Raw genomic sequence first — 25,803 nt, 5'->3', positions numbered from 1 at the left:
CATAGGTTTGCAATGGGTACGATTCTACATGGGTTTGCAATGGTTAATTTTGCCTAGGATTCTACATGGGTTTGCAATGATTAATTTTTCATAGGATTCTACATGGGTTTCCAATAGGATAGGATTCTACATGGGTTTGCAATGGATAATTTTTGTTAATGGCGTGCCCTTAACTGGTCGCCTTTTTTTACCTTTTTTTAAAGGTGAGTTTTTAGAGTAATTATGACGTCAAAATGATGTCATTTTGACTGCGTTGTGTTCTTTGGTTTGTTACTTGGGATGCTTCTAACTTTTGTAAGATTATTTCGTCAAAAATATTTTAAATCTTTTTATATCATATTTTCTTGCGAAAAATATCTTTTGCGAAATAATATACAAAAATTAAAATGTACAAACTTTCCGCGACTAACTTCGGAGACTACAGGAGATATCTGCATTTTTTAAACATGATGAACATTTTAATTACTGTAATAAAATAAAAAGATTAAGTTATTATACTATCGATAACGATAAACGATAGAGAACCTAACCCCAGCCAGAAATGATATCGAATCAACGTCTATGGCCCTTGAAAAACAGCCCTCAAACTTCACAACTTGAACTCTGATCGTGATGAAACTCGAAATCCATTTCAAAATGGTTCCATCTATCCCCAACGTACGCAGTTTATTAATTAACACCGCATGATCAATACTGTCAAAAGCCTTTTTAAGTATTATATATGTATTGTAGTTTTTTGTAGCGCTACGGTAGCGGTGTCTTACCAAAACGTACCCATTCATTTCTGGGTGGGATTACAAAGTATCGCTTTAATAGATGACTTCCCCTATCTTTAATCGCGTTTTCAAGAAAAATATGATAAATTTTTTATCAGACTCACCCTGTATATATTTACAAAAATATAAATACAGTGCGAAGGCTGTATGAGATAAGTATTCATCGTGTTAGAGAAGGGAAACGCATTTTTTTTTTAATTTATTTTATTTATTTATCCACATATTTTTTCTTTTTGCTCGATACACTTGTTAGTTCAGCGATATTCCAATTCTTTTAAGCTATTCAAAAAAATATGATTTATTGTCTCCGCAAAATAGACCTCTGTTTCGGCGATGACTGATATTGAACCATAATATCTTATGGTAAACGATCGAAAGTGCATGATCCTTATAAACGGCATGCAATTATATTTTAATTTCCTTACACGTCTTCCCATCCAAAAAAAAGGAATCAAATCACTAACCGATATTGCTCTTTTTCCACGGTTGCAAACAATAAACACAAACTTGTCCACAACAACTATTAAAACAAAACTACTCAATAAGTTTGTATATTTTGAACCTAATCTAACCTAACCTTATTATATAGGCTTATTATTATAGCCCTTGTATATTAAATATCACAATTAGAGCCCCTTATATATTGATTTCACGTATACAGGGGTGCATGAATTACACGTGTAATTAGTATTTACGTGTATAAACACCTGTTTTGAAAACAGGAACAAATAAATTACTAAAACACTAAATCAATAAATAAAACAATAAAATTAATAAATAAATAAGTAAAAAATTTTGAATTTTACATTAATTTTATGACATCACATTCACCATAGATATATTTAATAACGAAAATAGAATTAAGCAAAATTATAATAAAGTTATTTATCATTGTTTCATAAAAAATCTTAAAAATTTGAAGTTTCTTTTTATAATAACAGTATGGTCTTCAAATATAAAAAATAATAATTTTTTAAATTGCAAATAGATTTAAATACATGAATGCACGTGTACTCGTGTCAGGTGTAACGTGTAGAACGACTACACGTGTATCCGTATATTATAAAACACGTTCCTGGCCATAGGAGCTCTAATTACAATACATCTTATACCACTGAGGAACGAAGTTAGAACTTACTTTGCGCAGAGTGCCGGGTTCGGTCATACGAGCAAGGCCATGCGACGAGCTGGTGCTGCCGACATTGAGCGCAATCACTTCCACGGTACCAGGATATACCGCTAGGAGGGTGCAGTTAATCCCTCGGCCGTAATTGCGGAGCGTGACTGGATCTGTTGTGCTCACCGACAAGACGTTGCAGGCTGCGAAGAGGAAAAAAGAAAATAAGAGACGTAAAAACGTGAAATGCTAAAATCGCTTTAGTGTTAGAATTAGCTTGAGCTTTTTTCCTCTTTATTTATCGGATCCTGACACTCGTTCCCCCTCGACAATGTATTATTGTCGTCACTTTGGATCATTTGTCTCTCCACCTAAGTGTTTGTTCGCGGAAAGAAATTAGATTCCGTGGTAAGATAGAGCTTACCGAATACGGTATTTTTTCCCTGTGTATATCTTCGTATTTACTTGAAAAGGATAAAGACTCTATATATTACTCCACTTCCTAATATCATTTTTATATTTCTGTCCCGACATATCTATGCTATAATTTAGGTTTCTCTCTGTCTCTCACTCTGGTTTATTAGCGTAGATTAGATGGTTCTACACCAGGAGAGCCTGATCTATAGAACTGATTCTACTTACGTCGAGGTGTTATTCGATTAAAATGAAGCGTGAAGCCTGAATAATCGAATTATAGGGCTAAAACGTTGATATGGTCACGAATTTGCAATGTTAATGTACGCATTATAGGTACTTCACGTTTCTATTCAGAAAATAGATAACAGCGATTGATTTTCCGACGTGTTTATTACTTCGATTTAAAATATCACATTCAAATATTTCATTGATTATTGAAAATTATTTATAAATAGATCGAGATTATTTATAAATAGAATTGAATAACAATCGCAAATCAAAAGAAAATATGCAAATTTGTATTAATAAAAATAGTGTACACATATATTTTTATATAAGTATTTTCAAGTACTCATGTAAAGTAGTGAGTACTTATAAGTACTTAAGTGCTTTACATATGAGTACTTATAAGTACTTAAGTTCTTTATATGAGTACTTAGAGATAAGTGGAATAAATAGTGGAAAATACTTATATAAGTACTCATGTAAAGTATATACTTGAGTACTTATATAAATACTTATAAGTACTTTACATGAGTACTTATACAGGATGTTCTGTAACTCGCGCCCCATCCTTCAGGTGCAGGTAGAACAGGTCAAACTGAGTAAAAAAAGTCCTTTACTGTTTTGCGATTTTCTCAATAATAAAGAAGAAATTAATTAATAAATTTTAGCCAATCCACGCGAATGGTAGCACGCGGGGAGAAGGGACAGCCCACAGGAGAAATTATGTAAAGGTATAAGTGAATGAATAGTGGAAACTATTTATACAGGTTGTTCTGTAACTCGCGCTCTATCTGTCAAGTGCAGGTAGAATAGGTCAAACTGAGTAAAAAAGTCCTTTATCATTTTGCGATTTTCTTCTCTTCTTCCCACGATTTCTTCTCACTCGCTGCTTAGCGACCACGTTAGGCCGATGGCAGAGAGCTAAACGTAAGCGCCGTAGCGTAGACGTAAAGTAAGACAAAGAAAAGACGTAACTACGTAAGTCATGTCGCGAATAAGCGCGTAGTGCATTACGTAGTTACGTCTTTTCTCTGTCTTACTTTACGTCTACGCTACGGTGCTTATGTTTAGCTCTCTGCCATCGGCCTAACGTGGTCGCTAAGCAGCGAGTGAGAAGAAATCGTGGGAAGAAGAGGAGAAAATCGCAAAATGATAAAGGACTTTTTTACTCAGTTTGACCTATTCTACCTGCACCTGACAGGTAGAGCGCGAGTTACAGAACACCCTGTATAAATAGTTTCCACTATTCATTCACTTATACTTATACCTTTACATAAAATTTCTCCTAAGTGCCCAAAAAGATTTGAACATATATTTGATAACATAGGTTCGAATATGCTTAAAAATATTTCGAATGTATTGCTCTGATTTGTCGAAGTATTTACAGAAAGTTCGAACTTCAGGTTATGTTAGGTTCGAGTCCATTTAAAAGTACTTTTTTTAAATTAATCATTAGAGAGTTCGAAGAAATTTTATGCAAACAAATTCGAACTTATTTCTAAGATACTGATTCTCATCACGATACTTACGTCTCGGATTTTTTGGATATCTCACGGATACGACAAAGCCTTTTCCACGCTGAGGTACTCTATACTGGATAAGCGCAGCGTTCTGCGAACTCGTAAAGATCTTCTTGCTATGATACCACCTGTTCTTACCGCAGAACTCCGTCACCCTGTCCTTTATCGGTAACGAATGATCGCACTCGTTTGGAAATAATTCACCGTTTAATTCCCACCCGTCAACTACCTGTCAAATGAAAGTTAATTAAAAGTTTAATCATTTTATATAAAGTTTTTTATATTAAATTCCTATCGCTTAATTGTTCAAGTAGAAGCGCGTGTTCTCTTTCTCTCTCTTATGTACTTTATTAAATTTATTTCTCATATATACAAGGTGTTAAAAAAAGAGTACATATTTTGAGATCAGGTAATATATTGATCAAATAAGAAAAAATATTAATAGGTATAGTATTGATCAATAAAAAAATGTCTAATATGCTAATAAACATAGGTCCTACAAATTAATATCTTTGAAGATACAGGCTATTTATTTGTTTGAGCTTATTGCCCTTTTCTTATATTGATTATATCATCTTACATCAGTAATGTTATTATAAAATATTACTATAGAGCAAAACTAGTAAGTACTCTTCTGTTTACTACAATAGAAAGGTGATACAATCAATAAGAAAAAGATAATAAGCTCAAATAGAAAGCCTGTATCTTCGAAGATATTAATTGTAGGACTCATGTTCATCAGACCTTTTTTTCTCATTTTGATCAATACTAATACCTGCTCGCAAAATATGTAAATCTTTTTTTAACATTCTGTATATGATTATAAAAATTTAATTAAAAATGTTTTTATGAAAGAGTGAGAGAGAGAGAGAGAGAAAGAGAAAAGTATACATTATATAAATTCCATCAATTACACTATAGTTTTCAGTCAAAAATTATTTTAAACTGGACAAAGTGTTTCTTAAAAATTTTTTGGGTGCTGGAAACGAAATTTTACTAATATGTCAAATTAAAAAAAAATTGAGGTTTAATATGTAAAAAATGATTATTTTGCAATATTTAAAATTTTTTTGTAAGAAAAGATTAATGCTGGAAAGTTTTTTTACAAAAAATCTCAAATATCGCAAAAAATTTTTTTGTATATTAAATTTCAATTTTATTTCGGGAACCTGACATGGTGAAAATTGGTTTACAGTATCGTTTTCAACATTCAAAAATCTATAAAAAACAGGTCTGGTTCAAAGTACTCTGTTTGGTTTAAAATAGTAAAAAAAAAATTTTTTGTAAATATAAGTGTTATTTAAAAGATGCAAAATTGAACACGAAAATAAAAGAAAAATTGAAGTTTAAAGTACGATATATTATTTGCAGTTGCAATCGCACGTGGAGAAATTACAAAAGGACGGGTTGAGAAAATTCACTCCTCGTATTGTTAGACACTTGTTCTCCGCAACAACATTGACTTCTGCGCGACACGTGACGTGCACTGCGCGTCCGTAGAATTTACACAAGTTTACTACCCTACAGGAATTTTCCATTAATAGCGACAAGGGGGAACAAGCGCGTGAATCGGGGTGAGAAAACTTTGTGATTCGATTTTTGCATAAAATTGGCACATGCGCTTCGACAATTCGTTTATACGCGTCGTTGTTCCATCTAGATAGCTTTCAAGGATTTTGCCTATTGTCGCGTATATCAAACGAGAAGCAAGCAGCAGTAACAAGTTCTTCATCTCTCACTGAGATGATATACACTATCTTCTTTTCCATTTAAACTACTTTTCCCGAGCAAATTCAAGATCTTTCGTTTGTAACATTTGTAAGAATTTTATGGCTTATAACTTCGAAATAAAAATGATAAAACATGTAAAATATATTTAATCCAATATTTTTCTCCTCTTATATATTTTTTTCTCTTTTCAGTTACCGATTCACGAATTACATAAGCTATAAAATAATAAAAATAATAATAATAATAATCTTAACGTGTCAACTATCGAGCATTAAAAGGATATTTACATAAATAAAACAATAATTAAAAATGTTTAAATAATTTAATTACATTCAAACATTATAAACAAAGTTGATATTAACAAAGTTAAACAAACGTTTCGACTGTACGCGCAGTCTTCTTCAATGTTTAAAACAATAATATAAATTTATTAAATGTCAAACTAAAATGGACAGTTGTATCTGCGAATTATGTAGACGTATTATTTCTAGGAATTTTTAATATGATCTTAATCTGGGTCCACACTTGTGTTGTATCACTATATCAGATCACGATCGCGTATCACGATCGACCAAGTGTGGACGCAGGACGGGAACCGTATCGGATCTTTGTATCGTATTTTTGTATTAAGGTGATACACAGATACGACCATGATCCACTTGGAGTCGGTATTTTGCCGAAACATCAAAGAAATGATACATGATACAGATACTGACGCGTAGACGCGTTGTCACGATCTGACGTCGCAGCATCGCGCAATAAACTTATGCCACTGTATATTTCGCGATTCACGAAAACTTTTTTCATCCACCAACGTCGCCGTCGTGTCTTCCTTCTTTTTTTCAAAATACAGTCTACAAAAATATAGCTGGCAGCAGCTAACTGCACTGAAAACATTGTCAATATTGTCAAGATACGGACGTCTTAGATGGAAAACAAAAGCAGATACAGGATACAGAATAAATAAAACCTTGGCATATCACCATACCCGTGCATCTGTATCATGATCACGATACGAGTACAGTGATACGACACAAGTGTGGACCCAGCTTTTAGATGTAGAGAACCTTTTTTTAATTCCATCGTTTGAAAACGTGGAAATGTCATAGTTCTCGAAATTGAAAAGAACCCTCTAAATGGAAATGATGCTTTTAATATTATGGATGACATAATTTATAAAATGATATTAAATTACTTACATATGTGTCTATTCCTAATAAGCCTACGATAACCTGTTATGTTGTTGTAACCATCTCGCGTCCAACGATAAAATGTGAACATATTATTATGTACGTATTTATATGTCAGAGATTATGACAAGATTGTTATTATTATTGCTCAACCTGTATGTCATGTTTATTTGTTTGGTTTTTTAAAGTTGCTAATTTTTTTAGTATATCAGTATATAAGAATCACTAAATAATTCTGTATCTTTATTCGAATTTAACCAGTTTTTTTTTGTTCTTTAATGTAGCATTTCTGAAATCAGTCTCTTGTAATAATAATAATTGTTCTCACAATCTAAAATTTTAATCTTTTCCCAATTAAAATTATGTTTTTCTTTTATTCTATGTTCTGATATTACTGAGTGTTTTTTTACTATCTAATCTAATGTTATTCTTATGTTCATTTATTCTAGTCTGTCTTTTCGTTTGGCCCACGTATGATACATCGCAATCGTTACAATAGATTTAAAAATGACATTAGAATTTTTTGAATGCTGGTTAACATCTTTTTGAGTTCTTATGATTTTATTAAGTTTATTTAAACAGCGATACCCTACTATTATGTTACATTTTTCGTAACTTATTATCATGTTTTTTAACATAATATCATTGGAAACGAGATATTTTATCCTATGGTTAATTCTGTTGAAAATAAAATCAAGAAGGTAATTATTGCTCAATAATATATTAATTATTAATTCTATATTTTTATTATAAAATTGCGGATGTAATAATAATAAACATCCATCTGTTAAATTGTAAATTATTCCAATTTTATGAACCTCGAGATGACTGAAAACATATGACACACTCTACCCAACAACTCTACCCAAACACGTTTCTTTTTTTTATGCTAGTCTATAAAAAATGTATTGTTAATTATCTTAATTATGAGGTCTAAAAACTCAAGCTACGATTTCTCTCTTGCTCGACTGTGAATTGTATTCTTTCATGATATTCGTTGAACATATTCACAATTCTGTCAATGTCTTTAGATGGGGCAGTCAATATTATATTGTTTACATATCTATAATAAAATGTAAATTTTTTTGTCCATGTAGTTAAAAATTGTCTCCTCTAGATCTTGCATAATCAAATAATAATAATAATGTAGCAAATTTAAGATCTTTCGTTCGTGACATTTGTAAGAATTAATGTTCGCTGTCTCAACGCACAACATTCGCGTTCGGCTCTTATAGTCTGTTTATTTCAAAGTTATAAGCCATCAAATTCTTACAAATGTCATAAAGGAAAGATCTTGAATTTGCTAAATTATTATTATTATTATTTTATGGCTTATGTAATTCGTAAATCGGTGACTGAAATGAAAGAAAAATTTATAAGAGGAGAAAAATATTGGATTAGATATATTTTACATATTTTATCGTTGTTATTTATATTTTATTTAGTTTTTGTTTTACATTTTAAACAATTCATCTAATTCATAAACTTTTATATACTATTACTTGTTTTATAGCTATTTGAAGCACTCGGGGATTGCAGAAATAAAAATCACAACACACACACACACATATATACACACACACACACACACACACACACTCTCTCTCTCTCTCTCTCTCCCTCTTTCTCTTTTTCTCTCTTTCTACACTCTGACTTATTTAATTTATTAAATGTTCATAATATTCAGTATGAACTTAAACAAAGCATATGCAACACTTGCGCTTTAATGACTTCCAAAATGCTATCAAATGTTAGAAGTACTTTGTTAATTTGGATAATATATGTTTATAAGTCCGTGATGAAAATTTCCAACATTTAATAAATTAAATAAGTTATAGCGTCCCAAGTAGTAAATTGACGTCATTAGACGTCAAAATGATGTCATTTTGATGTCCAATGACATTATTCAACGTTAAAATTATGTACACTTGCCTGGGATGTAATGATGTTGATTTCGTGCGATTGCGTAGAACTTCAATTAGCTTAAAGTCAATAGTCAAAACTTTAAACTATCATATTTTTTCATAGAAACATTTGACAAAAGAAATTTTCGGCTATTAAAACTATCATATGTTGTTTTCTTTCATAATCCAAAATTGTAATTTTGTATAGGGTGTCCTATTTGAAATGTTTTTAAATGAAGTTAATCTATACATCTCACTCACGCAACCGAGATTTGGAAATTAATATCCATTCAAATCCTCCATACAATTCAAGATCTTAATATTTAAAATTGATGATATATAATAGTTTCCGAAATAGATATCAAGCTGTCAAGAGTTATATGTAGATCACCCTGTATATGCACATAAAATATTTGCAAGCTTGAAAATTGACACTTAAAATAATAACTGACGATATGGGATGACATGAGTGGCCTCACGTAGAGTCGCGGATTGAATAGGCGAAAGGTCCCAGGTTCAAATCCGATTCGATCCTAAATACCCCATATACATATGTCTAAGAGGTTTATTCGATAAGGATTATGAAAGGAGGAGAAGGGGGTTAAAGAGAGGGGAAAGGAGGAAGATGAGGAAGGAGAGATGAAAGAGAGATGAAAGAGAAAAAAGAAGAATGTAGATGTAAAAAAAAAAATAAGGTCGTTTATGGCTAGATTAAAGGGGAATTAAAGAAGATATAGTTAAAAGTTCAGATACGTTCCTTGCAAACAAGTGCCTTTGTAACACCTCAAGAAGAGATCAATTAAATATTAATAATAATAATTAACAATATATTACATACCGCCAAGAGTCCATCATGATCGCAGGGAACGTCGTAGCTGTCGAAATGTATCTCTATCTTGCGGTCTGGATCAGTTAATAAATATATTCCACAAACGTTGTCGCTGTCGGACGCCGAAATATAGGAAAACGGTCCACTTTCCGACGTCACAAACATACAATCTATAACAGAACATAATCAATAATTTAAATCCATCTAATCATCGTTCCATACTAAATACAAGTGTATTTGTCGATATGCATTTACCATTGAATTGTGTTACAATGTAAATTTGTTCTCCCGAATCGAGAGTTTGCACATTAAACAGGAAAATTCGTCACAATAATGTATGATGAAATTATTACTTATTTATTTACACCAAATGTAATTTGATAGAACGGATCTTTTTTCTGTATGCTTTGAATCTCTCTACTTTATTTTTTTAACAATTTATGTATTGTAAGATTTTATTAAAGTAAGTTTATCTAAAGTAATGTAAAGCGTAGCAAAATAATGCTTATGTTTGATAAGTTATCATATAACAACGATACGATTTATAAACTAAAATGACGAGTTTCAAGTTTCAAATTATGCGTTTAACATTTTTTTTAAAGCATGCAAAATTATATTTTGTAGCGAAGAATTTTTATATCTTAATAGTTATTTAATTAACTAAAAGATACTAAAAAATGAGAAAAACATTTTTTTGACAATTTTTTATATCACTATACAAAATATGCGCCGGTAAATTCTCTTATTACAGTTTTATCTGTTCCATGTGTTGATGCCGTAATATTGTAGGATTTACGGATAAAGATAATAAATATTTGCGGATTAAATGATACTACGAAAAAACATCAAGGATAAAATGTAGAAGTTGTATATAATAGTTTACTTCATAAAAGTTATTACTTGTGTACTTAAATGCTAAACGTTTTTTAAGCAGAAGTTATTAAATTTGATGCATCAAATTTACAATTTTAATTTTCGCTTTTAAATTAAATATTACACAAGTTTACAAAAAAAAATGTTTATTGTTTGGAACAAGAAAAAGTGTTTTTTTATAGATTTTTGGATGCTGAAAACAATGTCACAAGCTAATTTTTACTAATACGTCAGGTTTCCGAAATAATTGAGATTTAATATGCAAAAATGGCTTCTTTTGCAATATTTAAATTCTTTTGTAAAAAAGATCAACACTTATATAGAAAGCCTGATCAGATATCATGAATGTATTGTTTATCCCTCATAAAATGTATATTTTATTTTCGATATATTACTTACATTAACTTTCTTTTAAAAAAAATCTCAAATATCGTAAAGTCATTTTTTTATACATTGAACGTCAATTATTTTTTAAATCTGACGTGCTAGTGAAATTTGCTTTGTAGCATCATTTTTAGAACCCAAAAATCTATAAAAAATATTTTGTCTGATTCAAAATAATTTCTGACTGTAAACTAGTTTCATTTTAGCTTATTTTAAATATTGTTATTAAAGTTTCAAATTAAATATAATTTTAACTTTTGTTATAAAGACAGAATAGTTTTCGCGCGATTATAATTTGCAATCTTAATTGCAATTGATTTCAATGAGATCGCGGAACGATTATTATGCCCGATGATTATCGGGTAATACATAATGCATGGAAAAATACACTGGCCCGGTCACTGTTGCGGAAACTGTACATCGCCGTCCATCCATTAACGCAGTCGACAATTTGTGCAATATAACGCAGTTACCGTATCAAACGGCTCAATAGGCGAAGTTTACAAGCGCGTATAACGCGCTTCCGTTACAACCAAAACACTTATTGTTAGTGTAAATATTTATGGTTATAAATATTTTTAAACGCGCGTTTATTTTAGCACATATTAGTATAATTATAAATAGCTCATTATAAATGAGAATAAGTAATAAATGTTTCTAAAATACTCCTCCCTCTCCCGATAATAAAAAACGTCATATGTAGATTACAAATTGTGCGATTGTATCAAAATTTCTAATGAAAGTTAGAGTTTAAATTAAATAAACATCTTTTTTGATAATTGTAGAGATAGACTACACAAAGTTCATTGTAAAAAATGTACATGACTCAAGAACAAATATTTAAGAACACATAAATAATATCAAATCTATAGAATATAATACATTCTCAATAAAGAAACGTCTCTTCCCATAAAATTCGCAAATAATAACTATAAAATAAAAAATAATCAAATAAACACAGGCATACATACTGAACCAAAAAGTTTTATAAATACAGTTATAGATCCTGTGGCTAACACGAATAAAAAATGGTTTATAAACTTAACAAATGTAATGATATCTTCGAATGTTTTTAACTTATTACAATTAGGGAATAATTTTAATCTTCCAATTTCCACAAACAAAAAAACAGCTATAGACGAATTTATTAAGGATATAGAAGCTAATGCAAAAAGAAATAATTTACATAATCTCAGAACAATTAGGAACATTGCTATACCCCAGTTTACTCATTTTCTTCGAAATAATGGGACAAATGTAAAAAAAGGGATAATTATAGATATGTATGATACTACGATTAAATTTTGCCAAAAAGTCTCAACATATTATTCACGAGAGCAGACAAGGATAATGTCACGGTCGCCATGGATAAAACTTCTTATACTAATAAAGTTACTGAGTTGCTTAATGATAAAAATACGTATTCTATTATCAAAAGAAATCCGACCTCAAAAATTGAAAAAGATCTTAATGGTTTTTTCAGGCTTTGGTTAAAAAATGATTTTATTTCTAAAAAAGAATAATATTTTTTGCACTCAAGTGATTCCATTCTTCCGAAAGCATACGGTCTCCCCAAAATATATAAATAGAACATCCCTTTCAGAATTATAGTGCCTTCGATTAACACCACTCTATAATCTAGCTAACCATTTTCACAAAGTTCTATTACATAATGTTCCTTCACCAAAAAGTCATGTAAATAACAGTTTTGAATTATATAACAATTTGAATGGGTTGCGTTTGCCAGGGGCTATCAGGATGATATCACTTAACGTAGTCTCACTTTTTACTAATATTCCGATTAGCCTGGCTTTAGACAGTATTACCACAAGATGGGATTTAATAAAAACACATACTAAGATTTCCAAGAAACATTTCATCAGAAGGATAGAATTTATTCTCTCGTCTACTTGTTTTACTTTTAATGGGATAATATATAAACAAACCTACGGTACACCTATGGGTTTCCCATTATGATCAATAATAGCTGATTCAGTGAGGAGGATTTGGAGAGTAAAATCCTCGATTCTTTACATGTTAATGCACAACTTTATTACAGATATGTTGATCATATCATTGTGGCAGCTCCAAAAAAGGATATAGATGGGATATTTGAATCTTTTAATGGATACCATGAAAGACTTAAGTTCACCAGGAAAACCATTATATCAATTTTTTAGATATCTCCATTAACATAATTAATAATAACATTCTTATAGATTAGTCTCAGAAAATTTCTCAGGAAGAATCTTATCTTATTATTCTAGTCATCCGCATTGTCATAAAACAAGGGTTATTTACAATTTAACACACAGAACTTTATTGTCATCACACCCAGATTTTCACGAAAAAAATTAATTATTAATATTTTAATCAGCAATAATTATTTTTTAGATTTTATCTTTGATACCATCAATCGTAGAATTAAAAACCATATCATTAAGAATCTTAATAACCGTATTATATATATATATATATATATATATATATATATATATATATATAGATATTATATATATATATATATATATATATATATAATAATAAACTAATGAACAACACTATATCTATTGATGTTGATAAGATAAGAATGTTTTTGTTATTCTCTATATAGACACTTTCTCGGACAGAGTTGCTTCCTCTATAAGAAAATCTAAATTCGCGGTTAATTCTAATGTTGTTTACAAAATTAAATGCAATAATTGCGACGCTACTTATATGGGACAAACAAAAAGGCAATTAAATTCCAGAATCAAAGAACATATTATTAATCTAAAGTTAGACTTATCAAGACATTCTATTTTTTTAAAACATATTGTTAATAAGAAGCATTCAGTCGCTTGGGATAAAGTTAAAATTTTGGATCATGAAAGTAATTATAAAAAAAGAATCGTCTCAGAAATGATTCACATAAAAGAGCAGAAAAACGGTTTAAATTTAAAAAAAGATACAGAGCTTCTCGATGAGGCATATTTTGATGTCCTAGAAGAATTAACTGATAAACAGCCATATAAATAAACTTGACACAGAATATTTAGTCATTGTTATCATAGATACAGCGAACCTCAGGAATCGAAGAGACGATAGTCCTTTATATAAGTAAGTTATAACTTTCAACATATATAGCAAATAAAATGTTTTTACTTATTATTACACTATTTCAAATTTGACATAAAATATTTTACCGTTTTTGGGCTAATATTGATTATAATTAATTTTGGGACGTTTGACTTATCACGATATCTTTAAATTGACTACAATTTGCTGTGTCGGAAGATCTATATGCATAAAATGATAACGTTTGTTGTATAATATAACATCTGTATTATAGCTCGTTAAGTTAGCCTTTTCTAGTGTCCTCCACATTATTAAATTAAATAGTACACTGCAAAAAAGTTTATTTAATTTGAATAAATATTTATTTTAATACTGCCTAATAAATCATTTGTTTGAAACTAATACTATTGATTTGTTGTGAAAAATACTTATTTAATATAAGAAAATCCTTTTCAAAACAAATATATAAATATATATTTATTTCAAATCAATGATTGATTAGGCTGTATTGAAATAAATATTTATTAATTTAATAATTTTTTTCAATATATAATTAAATATAAATTTTTATTACGTAACGAAGATTATATAGATAATATCTCTAAGTTATATATTTTGTGTTTTATAATTAATAAGTAGCTGATTATATAAATAGCTCATTTTTAATGATTTTAAGTAACTAATTAAAAATAACTCTCTCATTATAAATAAGAATTATAAAAAAATATACAAAATTTTTGAAAAATACCTCAAATCAAAAATCAACTGAGAAATATTTTAAGAACACATATGATGTGGATTACGAATTGTGCGATTATATCGAAATAGTTATAGTTTAAACTTAATATAAAATATAAGTTCTTCTATTATGTATCGAAGATTATAAATCTATATATTTTTCAAAATAATAGATTTAATAATAAATATATAATAATAAAAATATAGAAGTCTCTCTTTCCCTTTTACTCTCTTTACTCGAAGTAAAGTAAATTGATTCGAATTTAACCATATTACATAATTTCCAGGTTTAATTATTTTAGGACTGTATACAATAAGCATAAATCGACATGTAAGTAAGATGCACGTGTGCTACATTAATATATATTTAATGTAAATAAAATGTATTAATTGCAAGACGGTTTTATCAATAACTGATCATGCTTGATTATTTTGTCGGATTAAATTTTTTTATAATTTCTTACAAAATACGCAAATAAAATATGTACATTCTAAATTTTTTAAATACAATACAATCTCGATTGCATTTGAAGGATTCTTTCGTTTGAATTTATTATTAAATTGCAAGTAAATTTTTTTTATTATTCGGTACATTATTTTTCAGTGCTTCATTTAAATGCAAAGTAATATTAAAATAATTCTTCTTTAATATTTTATTTTATAATTTATTTTATAAAAAACTTCATTGTCAGGTTTGTTTCAATCTGTCAGTTGCACATTCTTGACTACGAAAAATAACGAAAAACGGGGGCGAAAAATTAAGCAATCTTGTACGTCTTACACGTGTAAATAATTAAGATATTTATACCTAATTTATAAATTATCATGGCTATATTTATATCATAAAAGTAATGCATAATATAACAATAAAATTATTATAGAAATTTATTTTTTAATTTATTATTATAAATTTATTATTATAAATTTATTATTATAAATTTTTAATTAATTAATATAAACATTTTTACTTAAATCTATTATCTATTATCTTTATCTATTATCTTATATACAAGTCAAATGACAATAAAGTACAATTGAAATAATCATTATTTAAAATTACTATTATGTAAATTACTGTTTTTCTACGTTTATCTGTATAATGCGTTAATTATATAAAAAAATTTATATTCCACTTACCTGTAATCGGTTGAAAATGTTCGTGAGATATACCGAACGAAGCCTTCACTGCCGCTTCGTAATTCAAGATCTTAGGATTAACTTCCTTTATGAACTGAAAAAAAACAAAAATCAACGTTAGATCACATTAAACCAGGCACAATTATTTGTATATTTATACCAGTGCTGTTATCTAAATAAAATTATATAGATAATCATCTAGATAAAATTAACTTTGGCATTATCTTATCTTTATATATATATAGAATATAGATAATAAAAAATATATATCATCTATATCTGCATCTTAGATGAAAAAAGTATCTTTACTAAATTATCTAGAATTTTCAGATAATTTTGATTTAGAATCATGGCACATAAAAATATTTAAATAATAGAACTTAAGCAGTAAGCGATAAAAATTTATAAATAAAAATATAAATACATATATTTTTATATCCCTTTTATAATTTACATTTTTTTATAACTATGATGATTTTATAGATAATCATCTATATCGCCATATAATTTTATCTTTTATCTAGATGTATTTAAAACAAGATCATCTTCATCTTATCTAAGATAAATTTACATATTTTTATCTCATTTTTTTCCTAACTAATTTTAAAAAATCATCTCAGAACAACACTGAATGTATACTCTTGTCGAAGATAAATATTCTATCTAATATAAATTTCTCCAAGTCATATAATGTGAAGCAGCACCAAACGAAAAAGTTGGAAATTGAAGTTTTCGATGAAAAATGAATTTTCATTTGTATTCCGTTTTGCTTGCATGCATGTAAACGATTACTGAGAATTTCAATGTACATACATCCATACGGAATTTCTGATTTATTACGTGACATGTGCGCAAGAGAGAACACAAGAGATGAACCAACGTGAGGCAAAATCGACTTCGACGTACATATTTGCATTATATTCATTGAAAGAGCAAACGAAAGATAGACGAGAATAAAACTGCTGTAAGATGAATAGAATCGTAAAAAGAAGTGACAAAGAGGACGTTCGAGCAATAATACGACATTAATTCTCATTCTCTCTTTTAAAAAGTACATAAATAATCTATTATAATTCTTTCCTTTTCCACAACAAAGCACGGTTTCAAATTATTATACAATTAGATGCATTTCATCATAACTGCTTCTTCCTCCTGATATAAATGAAAGACTTATTATTATGTGTATCGGGGCAAACTTGCCGCTTTTCCGATATGTCAATATTGCAGCAAGTTTCGCGTAATACAACGATTGAAGTTTGCAAAGTCCAATGTAAAATGTTCTTTTCTTTTCGTGCGAAGTATTCGAACCAGTTATTTATATATACTTTCATAGACTGTGCAATCAATAGTTCTTTATTATCGATGGAAAAACATTTTAGAGCATTTCTTTCGAGAGAATATTTTCGATATTACACACGTAACATTGAAGCTAACGCACACGTTTGATTGATCATTTCCATCGTAATCAAACCATTCTAGATATATCATTGTATGGACACTGCAAATATATTAAACGCTTTGATTCTATGTACGTAATGTAATATTTGCTTTAGACGTCAAATGAATTTCTGTTCTGTTAAATGCACAAAGCACAGGCAGATAAAATCTCCAAAGCAAACTACAAATCATATATATATATATTTTAGTTCTTTTTATTCGGAGCTTTTTTTATTTACAGAGAGAGAGAGAGAGAGAGAGAGAATCTCTGTTTTTATTTAATTCAAACAATACTATCCTATTTCTCTTAATTTAATCAGGCATCTCACATTAAATTGTAGAACTCTGTCCCAGACATTACGCTTTATAAAATTAAATTAAATCGTACTATTTAATTTTGCACATAGTTTCGCCAATTTACTTAGTATTGTAATTACCATGTGTCTTATTTTAATTAATAATATAGTAGTTGAATATTGCTAAAATTATAATTGTAACGAGAAAATATTTTATACAAGCGGTTAAAAAAACTAGAAAATAGTTGATAATCTTGAATTTTAATTAAAATCATTTTTCAAAATTATTTGAAAGTCAATCTAATTTTTTTAAATGGAACCGTCCTAATTTTTAATATAAATCAATTCATTGCAATATTTGATATAAAATGTTATACACATAGAAAGGATAAAAATGAATAATCTAAGAAATATTTGATATTTTAATGTGACAAAATTTTGCACAAACTATAAAATCTTGTAACATTCGATGATTTTACCTCAATACTTTTACACAAAATAACGTATCAATCGATGTAAAGAAAATACATAGTTGTTTGTAAGTATGCAACTTGCAACTAGTAATTAATTTTATATAAAAATACTAATGAGTTGACTTTTATTTAATATAGGAAGAAAAAATTCAAAATTGTATACTTATTTACTGTATATTAAATATGTACAGAGAAAAGTCAATAAATCAACTAAATCAAACAAAAATGTAAACAAGTATTATCTCAATAATGCTTTATAATAAAAAGTTTAATTGCATATCTTTCTCAAATGTAATATTAATCACGTGACACTGAATATTACATAAAAATCATACAAAATAAGTTTATGAACATCACTCATCAACCTAATCACTTCAGGAGGAAACAATGTGGCATTCAAGTGAAGTTAGCTAGGATGTAATTGTTGCGACTTGGCAATTATATGTGTATATATATATATATATATATATATATATATATATATATATTATTTTTAAAGGCGTCTCTAATCGGTATTAAATTATTCAAAGAAATCTCCGAAAGAAACAACATTATTATATAGAACATTGTGTAATTATATTATATAAATATATATTTATATTAATATCAATTATTATATTTATAATAATAATTATATTTATATTAAATTTTTAAGAATAAAAAGTATGCAATTTTTGCAACTTGGCAATTATATGGTATATATTTTTCCAAAGGCGTCTCTAATCGGTATCAAATTATTAAGAAACTCCGAAAGAAACAATAACATTATTATATATAATATTTTGTGCTTTAAATCCGAGCACGCAATCTTGTTATCGCATTTTCTCGTCGTTTGTGCTCCATCATTTTGTCGCGCTGAGTCAAAAATCGCGCAAATTGCATCTCCGCGGCAAACATGTGCACGCATGAGGAGGTAATATCCGCTTTATTTCAATTAACATTATTTCTTGACTGTCACGCGAACACGGAACCGCTATACGGAAAACCATATTTCCCCGCTCGCCAGATATAAACCTGTCTCGAAAATAATTGGCGCGAGGGATCTCTCGCGTCTGAATAATGATGGCCTCGGTGCGCAAAGTAATTATCGCATGTCGCTAATACGAGCATATATGGCAAGACCGCTCTGATACGGTGCAATATAGGGTACTTCGGAGTTTCGTTGAACTTTCGAAGAAATATACGTATATCGATGAAAAAAAAAAACTGATATAATCGATCATCAAGGATAACATTTATTAATATTTTATTGCCACGTGTCTAGCTCTAATATTAATAAACGCAATTTCATTAATAATGTTTTTTGTACATAATAATGTGGGTAAATTTAAAAATAAAATTATATATTTAAGTATATAAAATGAGAAATAAAATTTGGCTCGTGTAAAATTAAAATAAGTTATAAATTAAAAGGCCAACTTAACGAGCTGATTAATTAGGTGTTAACAATTTATTCTAAGTCATGAAAATAATACAAATGATAATTAGTAAACGTTTCGACTGTACGGCAGTCTTTATCAATACAAATATCGCTTTGCTAACATATCCATAAATCAAATAATTTGGAAAGACCAAACTTATATCATACATGTAAAATATATAGACTTATAATATAAAAAACGCAGTATAACACATTATAATCGTTGGCTTGAATTACGGCTGATCGTTCGATTTAGTTGTTAAAGAGCCTAACCCCGCACATCAGATTTCTGTAGTTCTTTTTAAATAAACGTCTAATTTTGTAATCCATAATCTAATAATAATATGTAATGAACTGTGAAATAATTAATGTGTTAGCCTGAATATTGGATATTTGATTTTTAAATAGATAGTGATCACTTACATCTATGTCGAGACGATAAAAATTCTTTAAAATATTTCTTGTTGAAAAACATTTTAAACAATGTATACTTTGTAAGAAGCACTCAATATATGTGAATTACAATGTCAGGACGCTGTATACAGGGTGTCCGATAACTAACGGACCAATGATTAAGGGCGGATTCTCTGGCCAATTTGGAGACGATTTTTCCTTAGCAAAATTGTTGAGAAGTCAATAATTTTCGAGTTATAAGCGATTGAAAAAAATGGGTTTTTTGAAAACTAAACGTTTTGGAGTTAAAAGTCTAACATAATTACATTCTTCAGTTAATTTCAGGTAGAGTTTATTATAATAAAATTTTAATTTGAGGCTTAGTTATAAAGATACATAATGACAAATATTGGAAAGTTGTAAAAAATGATGATCTTTTTCGACATTTTCGCTGAGGAAAAATCGTTCCCAAATTGACCAAAGAATCCATTTGTGATCGTTGGTCCGTTAGTTACCGGACACCCTGTATATACGGTCATGCTAAGATGACATAGACAATTTTTCTAAAATATCAAAATAAGAACCGCTCAAGTCGCTCGGTGTCCTTTTTTAAGTTGATACTGTTTTTTTCTTCTTTAATGTACATCATTTCCGATATCAACCTTTTATAATAATTCCTTTCGTGATCTAAGCCAACAATTATAATGTGTTATAATTGTTGGCTTAGTGCGTTTTTCATATTATAAGTCTATATATTTTACATGTATGATATAAGTTCGGTCTTTCCAAATTATTTGATTTATGGATATGTTAGCAAAGCGATATTTGTATTGATAAAGACTGTCGTACAGTCGAAACGTTTACTAATTATCATTTGTATTATTTTCATGACTTAGAATAAATTGTTAACACCTAATTAATCAGCTCGTTAAGTTGGCCTTTTAATTTATAACTTATTATATATTTAAATTGGAATTAAATATTAAATGATATATAACAGAGATTAATGTAACTGAAGGAATTCTTTCGCGTCTTTTTTGTGTAAGTACATACCTTCTATAAAAATAATAAGAAACAGTAAAAAGAATGAGAAAGAGAGATTTGATACATTCTTTCACATATACGTACATATATATATTTTTCTTATTTTTATTATAAGAAGACATAAGATCTCTCAACTTTTCTCTTTGATGATAACTTATTGATGCTGTTTATCTCTACCTCTTTGTAAAAGTAATTAAAAGGAGTGTAAAACTAATTCAAACCTATGTTAAGAATTATTACTCGTTTAGAAGTGAGGAATCAAAACTTAAAAATTTCTAAATGACGTTCATATAGTAGAATTTAGCTTTTTTAATATTTGATATAATTGACACTTGCGTTACATTTATTCTGAACTTAACTTCGTCAAGTTCCATATAAAAGAGTGATATATATATATATATATATATATATATATATATATATATATGTGTGTGTGTATATAAAGAAATGAAAATAAATGTAGAATATGTAGATTACATAATATAATTACATTGCAACAATATAACGACATCAAATCAATAATAAAAATATAATTTACATATATTATAAGATAAGTGTCAATATGTATAAATATAAAAGATTTAATAATATAATAAGATAATAATTAAAACATAATTACATATGTATACATTATTTTCATTTCTTTATATACCATTATCATATTCATTGCTACACTGAAAAAAATTAATAAATTAATAAATATTTATTTCAATACTGCTTTATAAATCATATAAATATTTATCTGTTTCAAAAAGGATTTTCTTATATCAAATAAATTTTTTTTTACATTAAATCAATATTATTAGTTTGAAATATATATGTGTATGTGTATATATGTACAGGATGTATGTATAAAAAATACCAGGACGGTAAAATATCTCGAAAACTAAGCATTTAAAAAAAAATGTTTCAAATAACAATTGTGGGGCTTAAAAAAATATATTTACTGATGCATACCAATTGTTGTGAAGAAAACACATAATTTTTAAAAAAATATTAATTTTGCAACAATTGATTGGTCTCATTATTCTGTGCATAAAAGTATTAAGTAGAAGCACCGAAAATTGCATATTTACAAGATATTTTACATTTTATACAATTGTAAACTGCAAGCCTTATGACTCAAAAAATACTTAATAGAAAAATACTTTATTATAGTTTTTTGGAAAGCTCTCCAGGTAAGCTACAAGAATGTGCAATAAAAAATAGGGAGTCTCATTTACAAATTTCAAGGTGACCTTGTTCTAACTTTAGTGACACTACCCAAGGTCAAACTCATAGCATCAGTAAATAGATTTTTTTGTGAACCCTACAACTTTTATTTGAAACATTTTTTTTTCTAAAATGCGTAATTTTCGAAATATTTTACCGTCCCGGTACTTTTTATACATCCTGTATGTACATATATATATATATATATATATATATATAATTTCCTTCCTATATAACCGCGATTTACTTGCACATTTATGGACCGATTTTCGTGAAACAGGTACCAAAATTTTCTGCGATCTTACGTGGCTTTTTTGGTTTAATTTAACATCAAGAAACAACCAATTCTGTCTCTTTGGAATTAAATTAAGAAAAAAAATGAGAAAAGAAACAAAAATAAATATTCATCCCCGTAATATTAAAAACATTTTAGTACCTCGTTCACGAAAATCGATCCATCAATGTAAAAGTTCACGGTCAAACAGACAAAACACTATATTTCTCTGTAAACAGCCGCGTAAGATCACTCCCTGAGAAATGAGAAAAATTTTGGCACCTCTTTCACGAAAATCAGCCTATAAATGTAGTAATTCGCTTTCAAACAAAGAAGAAAGATATAAATAAAAAAGAAGGGTATATACAGGCTTTGAGGTCGGAACACTATTGATTTTATAAAGCAGTAATGAAATAAATATTTATTTGATTTAACAAAATGTTTTTAGTGTATAAATATTTTATTATTTTATTGAATTAAAAATTGAATTAATATGATTGCGTGCTGTGTGTATATATATTTCCACAAAACTATTTGCTATCATAAGTACAGTAAAATTAGCGAAATATGTAGCAAAAGAAGCTAATTAGATAATTAATTAATTTTCTTAGAGCGTGGAAGAGAGAAGCTTCTCTTATTAGTTGCGAAAGGAAGCTACTACGATAATTCTGTCATATGGCGGTCTGCTATAAGGGCAATTTTATCTTCATTGAGTTTGTTACGTTAAAACGATTCTTAAATGAATTCTATAGTTACTTTCAATAAGATGAAAACGACAAGGAAAGCTAAAAATATGATTGACAGTACTGAAAAAAATAAAGAAACCCTTAATTCTAACAATGCTGTAAGACTCAATAAAGCAAATTAAAATTAAACATTTTATTTGGTATAATTATTGTTGATGTAAAAAAAACATCTTTTTTGTAAGAAATTTTTATACAAGTTTAACATTAAATAAGAATTATTATAATAAATCGTAGTTGATTTTTCTTTGAAATTTTCCCTATAAAAAAGACTAAAGAATCTGAAATTTAAATTATTAAATTATTAAAATATTAATTTTAGAAAGGCAAAGAGAGAAAAGAAAGAGAGATTTTATATATCAAAATAATCAAATAATTTTGCTGTATCAAAATTTTTATTAAACTTTATAATCAGGATAATTATTTGAATATAAATTTTTAGATATTTCATGATATTTTCTTCATTATAATTATTACTCTATAATGACTTCTTGTGACGTATATTAAAAAAGTAGTTATTATTTTTAACGATTTTAAAATAATCTCAATTTTTCTCATTAAGAAATATTTCAATATCATATTTATTTATAGCAATAGAATTTTGTAAATCTATCGCATTTATTCCATTCTTATCTTCATTAATTATTTTGAAATTTCCTCGAGAAAGAACGTAATAAGAATTTTTTTTGAATTATGATGGTGATCAAAATGGATACAATGATAATATTGAAAAATGTTGTAGTGACTTCTTTTATCATGCCATTATATTAATCTAATGGTCATTATTTTCTTCATTTTTTCTATATTTGTTATCTTTATCAGCAAAAAATCCATTTTTTCAAATTATAATTGCCGTATATGTGTTTTACGATATATTATAAAATACAAAGTTTTAATTTCTAGACTTCCTTTTCTAAAAAAGAAAATACTTATATTTTTATTCTACTTTCTTCTCACTAGAAGAATATTACTACATATCAATCCTACTTTCTTCTTCATAAAAATATTGCTATTTATAGATTCTATTTTTTTCCGAAAAAATATTACTATCTATCGATTCTACTTTCTTCTTTAAAAAAAACTATTTATATAGGGAGAAGTGTGCTGAATTATATCTTCTAATTTTTTTATTTATTTAAAAACTATGATCTTTTGTCAACAATGTACGCTAAAATAATAACACAAATACATATATTATATAGTAAATTTAAAATTAAAAAGGTATTATAGTATTTGGTACAATTACAATACAGGTTTGCTAAATCGTATCTTTAACAATAAAATTAAAAAATTGTAACAAAAATAAAGTTTTAGTTTCTACAAAAATTTTCAGTCTGCAACATAAAACATATCTATAAGAATGTCATATTTATAATTATAAATTCTCTTCAAAAATTTAACAAAAATATTTTTGAATCAAACAAAAATATAAATAAGTATTATCTCAATATAATATAAAACATAAAGAAAACAAAATTAATGCCTACGTAAAAAAATTAATTTAGTAAATCGTACTAGTACGATAGGAAAAATTGATAGTACGTTTTGTCGAACTTTTATTGCTTTGTTTTTGTGAATAAAAAAATAACCTGAAAATATTTTACTGATTTTTCAACGTTTTCATGTACAGAAAGTTACATAAAGTGAAAAAAATGCTTTAATAAAAAGTTTAATTGCGTATCTGTCTCAATGTCACAGTTTAGGCACGGGGTGCCGAATATTACATAAAAATCAGAAAATAAATTTATAAACTATAAAATTTTTAATGCTATTTTTTAAACATTAAAATTTTTTAATGCTTAAAAAATATAATAAAGATACGATTTTTTAAACCAACAATATAATTTAGCATACTTTCCCCTATTGATTGTACTTTCTTTAAAATGTATAAATGTATTTTTTTGAGTTTGAAGGTGAGATCAATTTTCGATAGTTCTGATTAGTCTAAAGCAGTTCTCGTATAGTTCTGAGTGTATACGTTACTCTTCTAAAAAATTCTGATAAGCAAATTGCTAAGATATTTTTTAAAATAATAATTTCGCTTAGAAAATGCATTTTTTGGAGTATTAAGGTGAGACGCCGATCAATTTTTGATAGTTCTCATTATTCTAAAGCAGTTCTGGGTGTATACGTTGCTCTTCTAAAGAATTCTGATAAAAATAAATGGCTTCGATATTTTTTAAAATAATTATTTCGCTCGAAAAATGCATTTTCGTCTTCGAAAATCAATAACATGCATTTTTTAAATATTTTCGTATAGACATATCTGGAGCTATGCATATTTACCTGTTGCTGACGAGGATCGTTGGCGATCGCTGCTCTCGCAAGATAAAAGGCGGCGACGACGATGAAAATTACAATCGCGGGAATGAAACTGGAGGACATCTTTCACACCGGTTTCAGGGATGAGAAACTGAAGGGATCAATGAAAAAACGCGAACGCGTGCGAGACTAATTGTAAGCTCTATTTCCCTTCCTCCCGTCGTCCTCCGAGAGGCGATAGATCTCCCTCTGTCTTCCTTCCTGATTGCCGACGAGAGAAATCGGAGCGCGCAAGTTCGTGGGGTTGACTCGAGCGCGTCAGGTGTTCTGATGGCGTCGCGACGCGCGGCG

The 25,803-nt window shown here is 28.1% G+C and overlaps 1 protein-coding gene across 1 annotated transcript in view; it reads right to left on the bottom strand.

Annotated features, from left to right (window-relative positions):
• Window positions 1-25,803, bottom strand: part of crh-BP (corticotropin releasing hormone binding protein) — a 42,117-nt gene extending 16,314 nt beyond the window's left edge. The window contains exons 1-5 of the mRNA XM_085488260.1: window positions 25,477-25,803; window positions 15,899-15,992; window positions 9,719-9,879; window positions 4,065-4,284; window positions 1,915-2,096 (exon numbers count right to left, since the gene is read on the bottom strand). Coding sequence (XP_085344386.1) covers window positions 1,915-2,096; window positions 4,065-4,284; window positions 9,719-9,879; window positions 15,899-15,992; window positions 25,477-25,575 — 756 coding nt within the window. The 5' untranslated portion in view covers window positions 25,576-25,803. The remainder of the gene's footprint in view (window positions 1-1,914; window positions 2,097-4,064; window positions 4,285-9,718; window positions 9,880-15,898; window positions 15,993-25,476) is intronic.

The sequence above is a fragment of the Nylanderia fulva genome, unplaced genomic scaffold, assembly GCF_048542155.1.
Source record: "Nylanderia fulva isolate GAGA-0341 unplaced genomic scaffold, ASM4854215v1 Scaffold67, whole genome shotgun sequence".
In the NCBI taxonomy this organism is placed as follows: Eukaryota; Metazoa; Arthropoda; class Insecta; order Hymenoptera; family Formicidae; genus Nylanderia; species Nylanderia fulva.
This window is presented reverse-complemented; position numbering and strand designations above follow the sequence as displayed.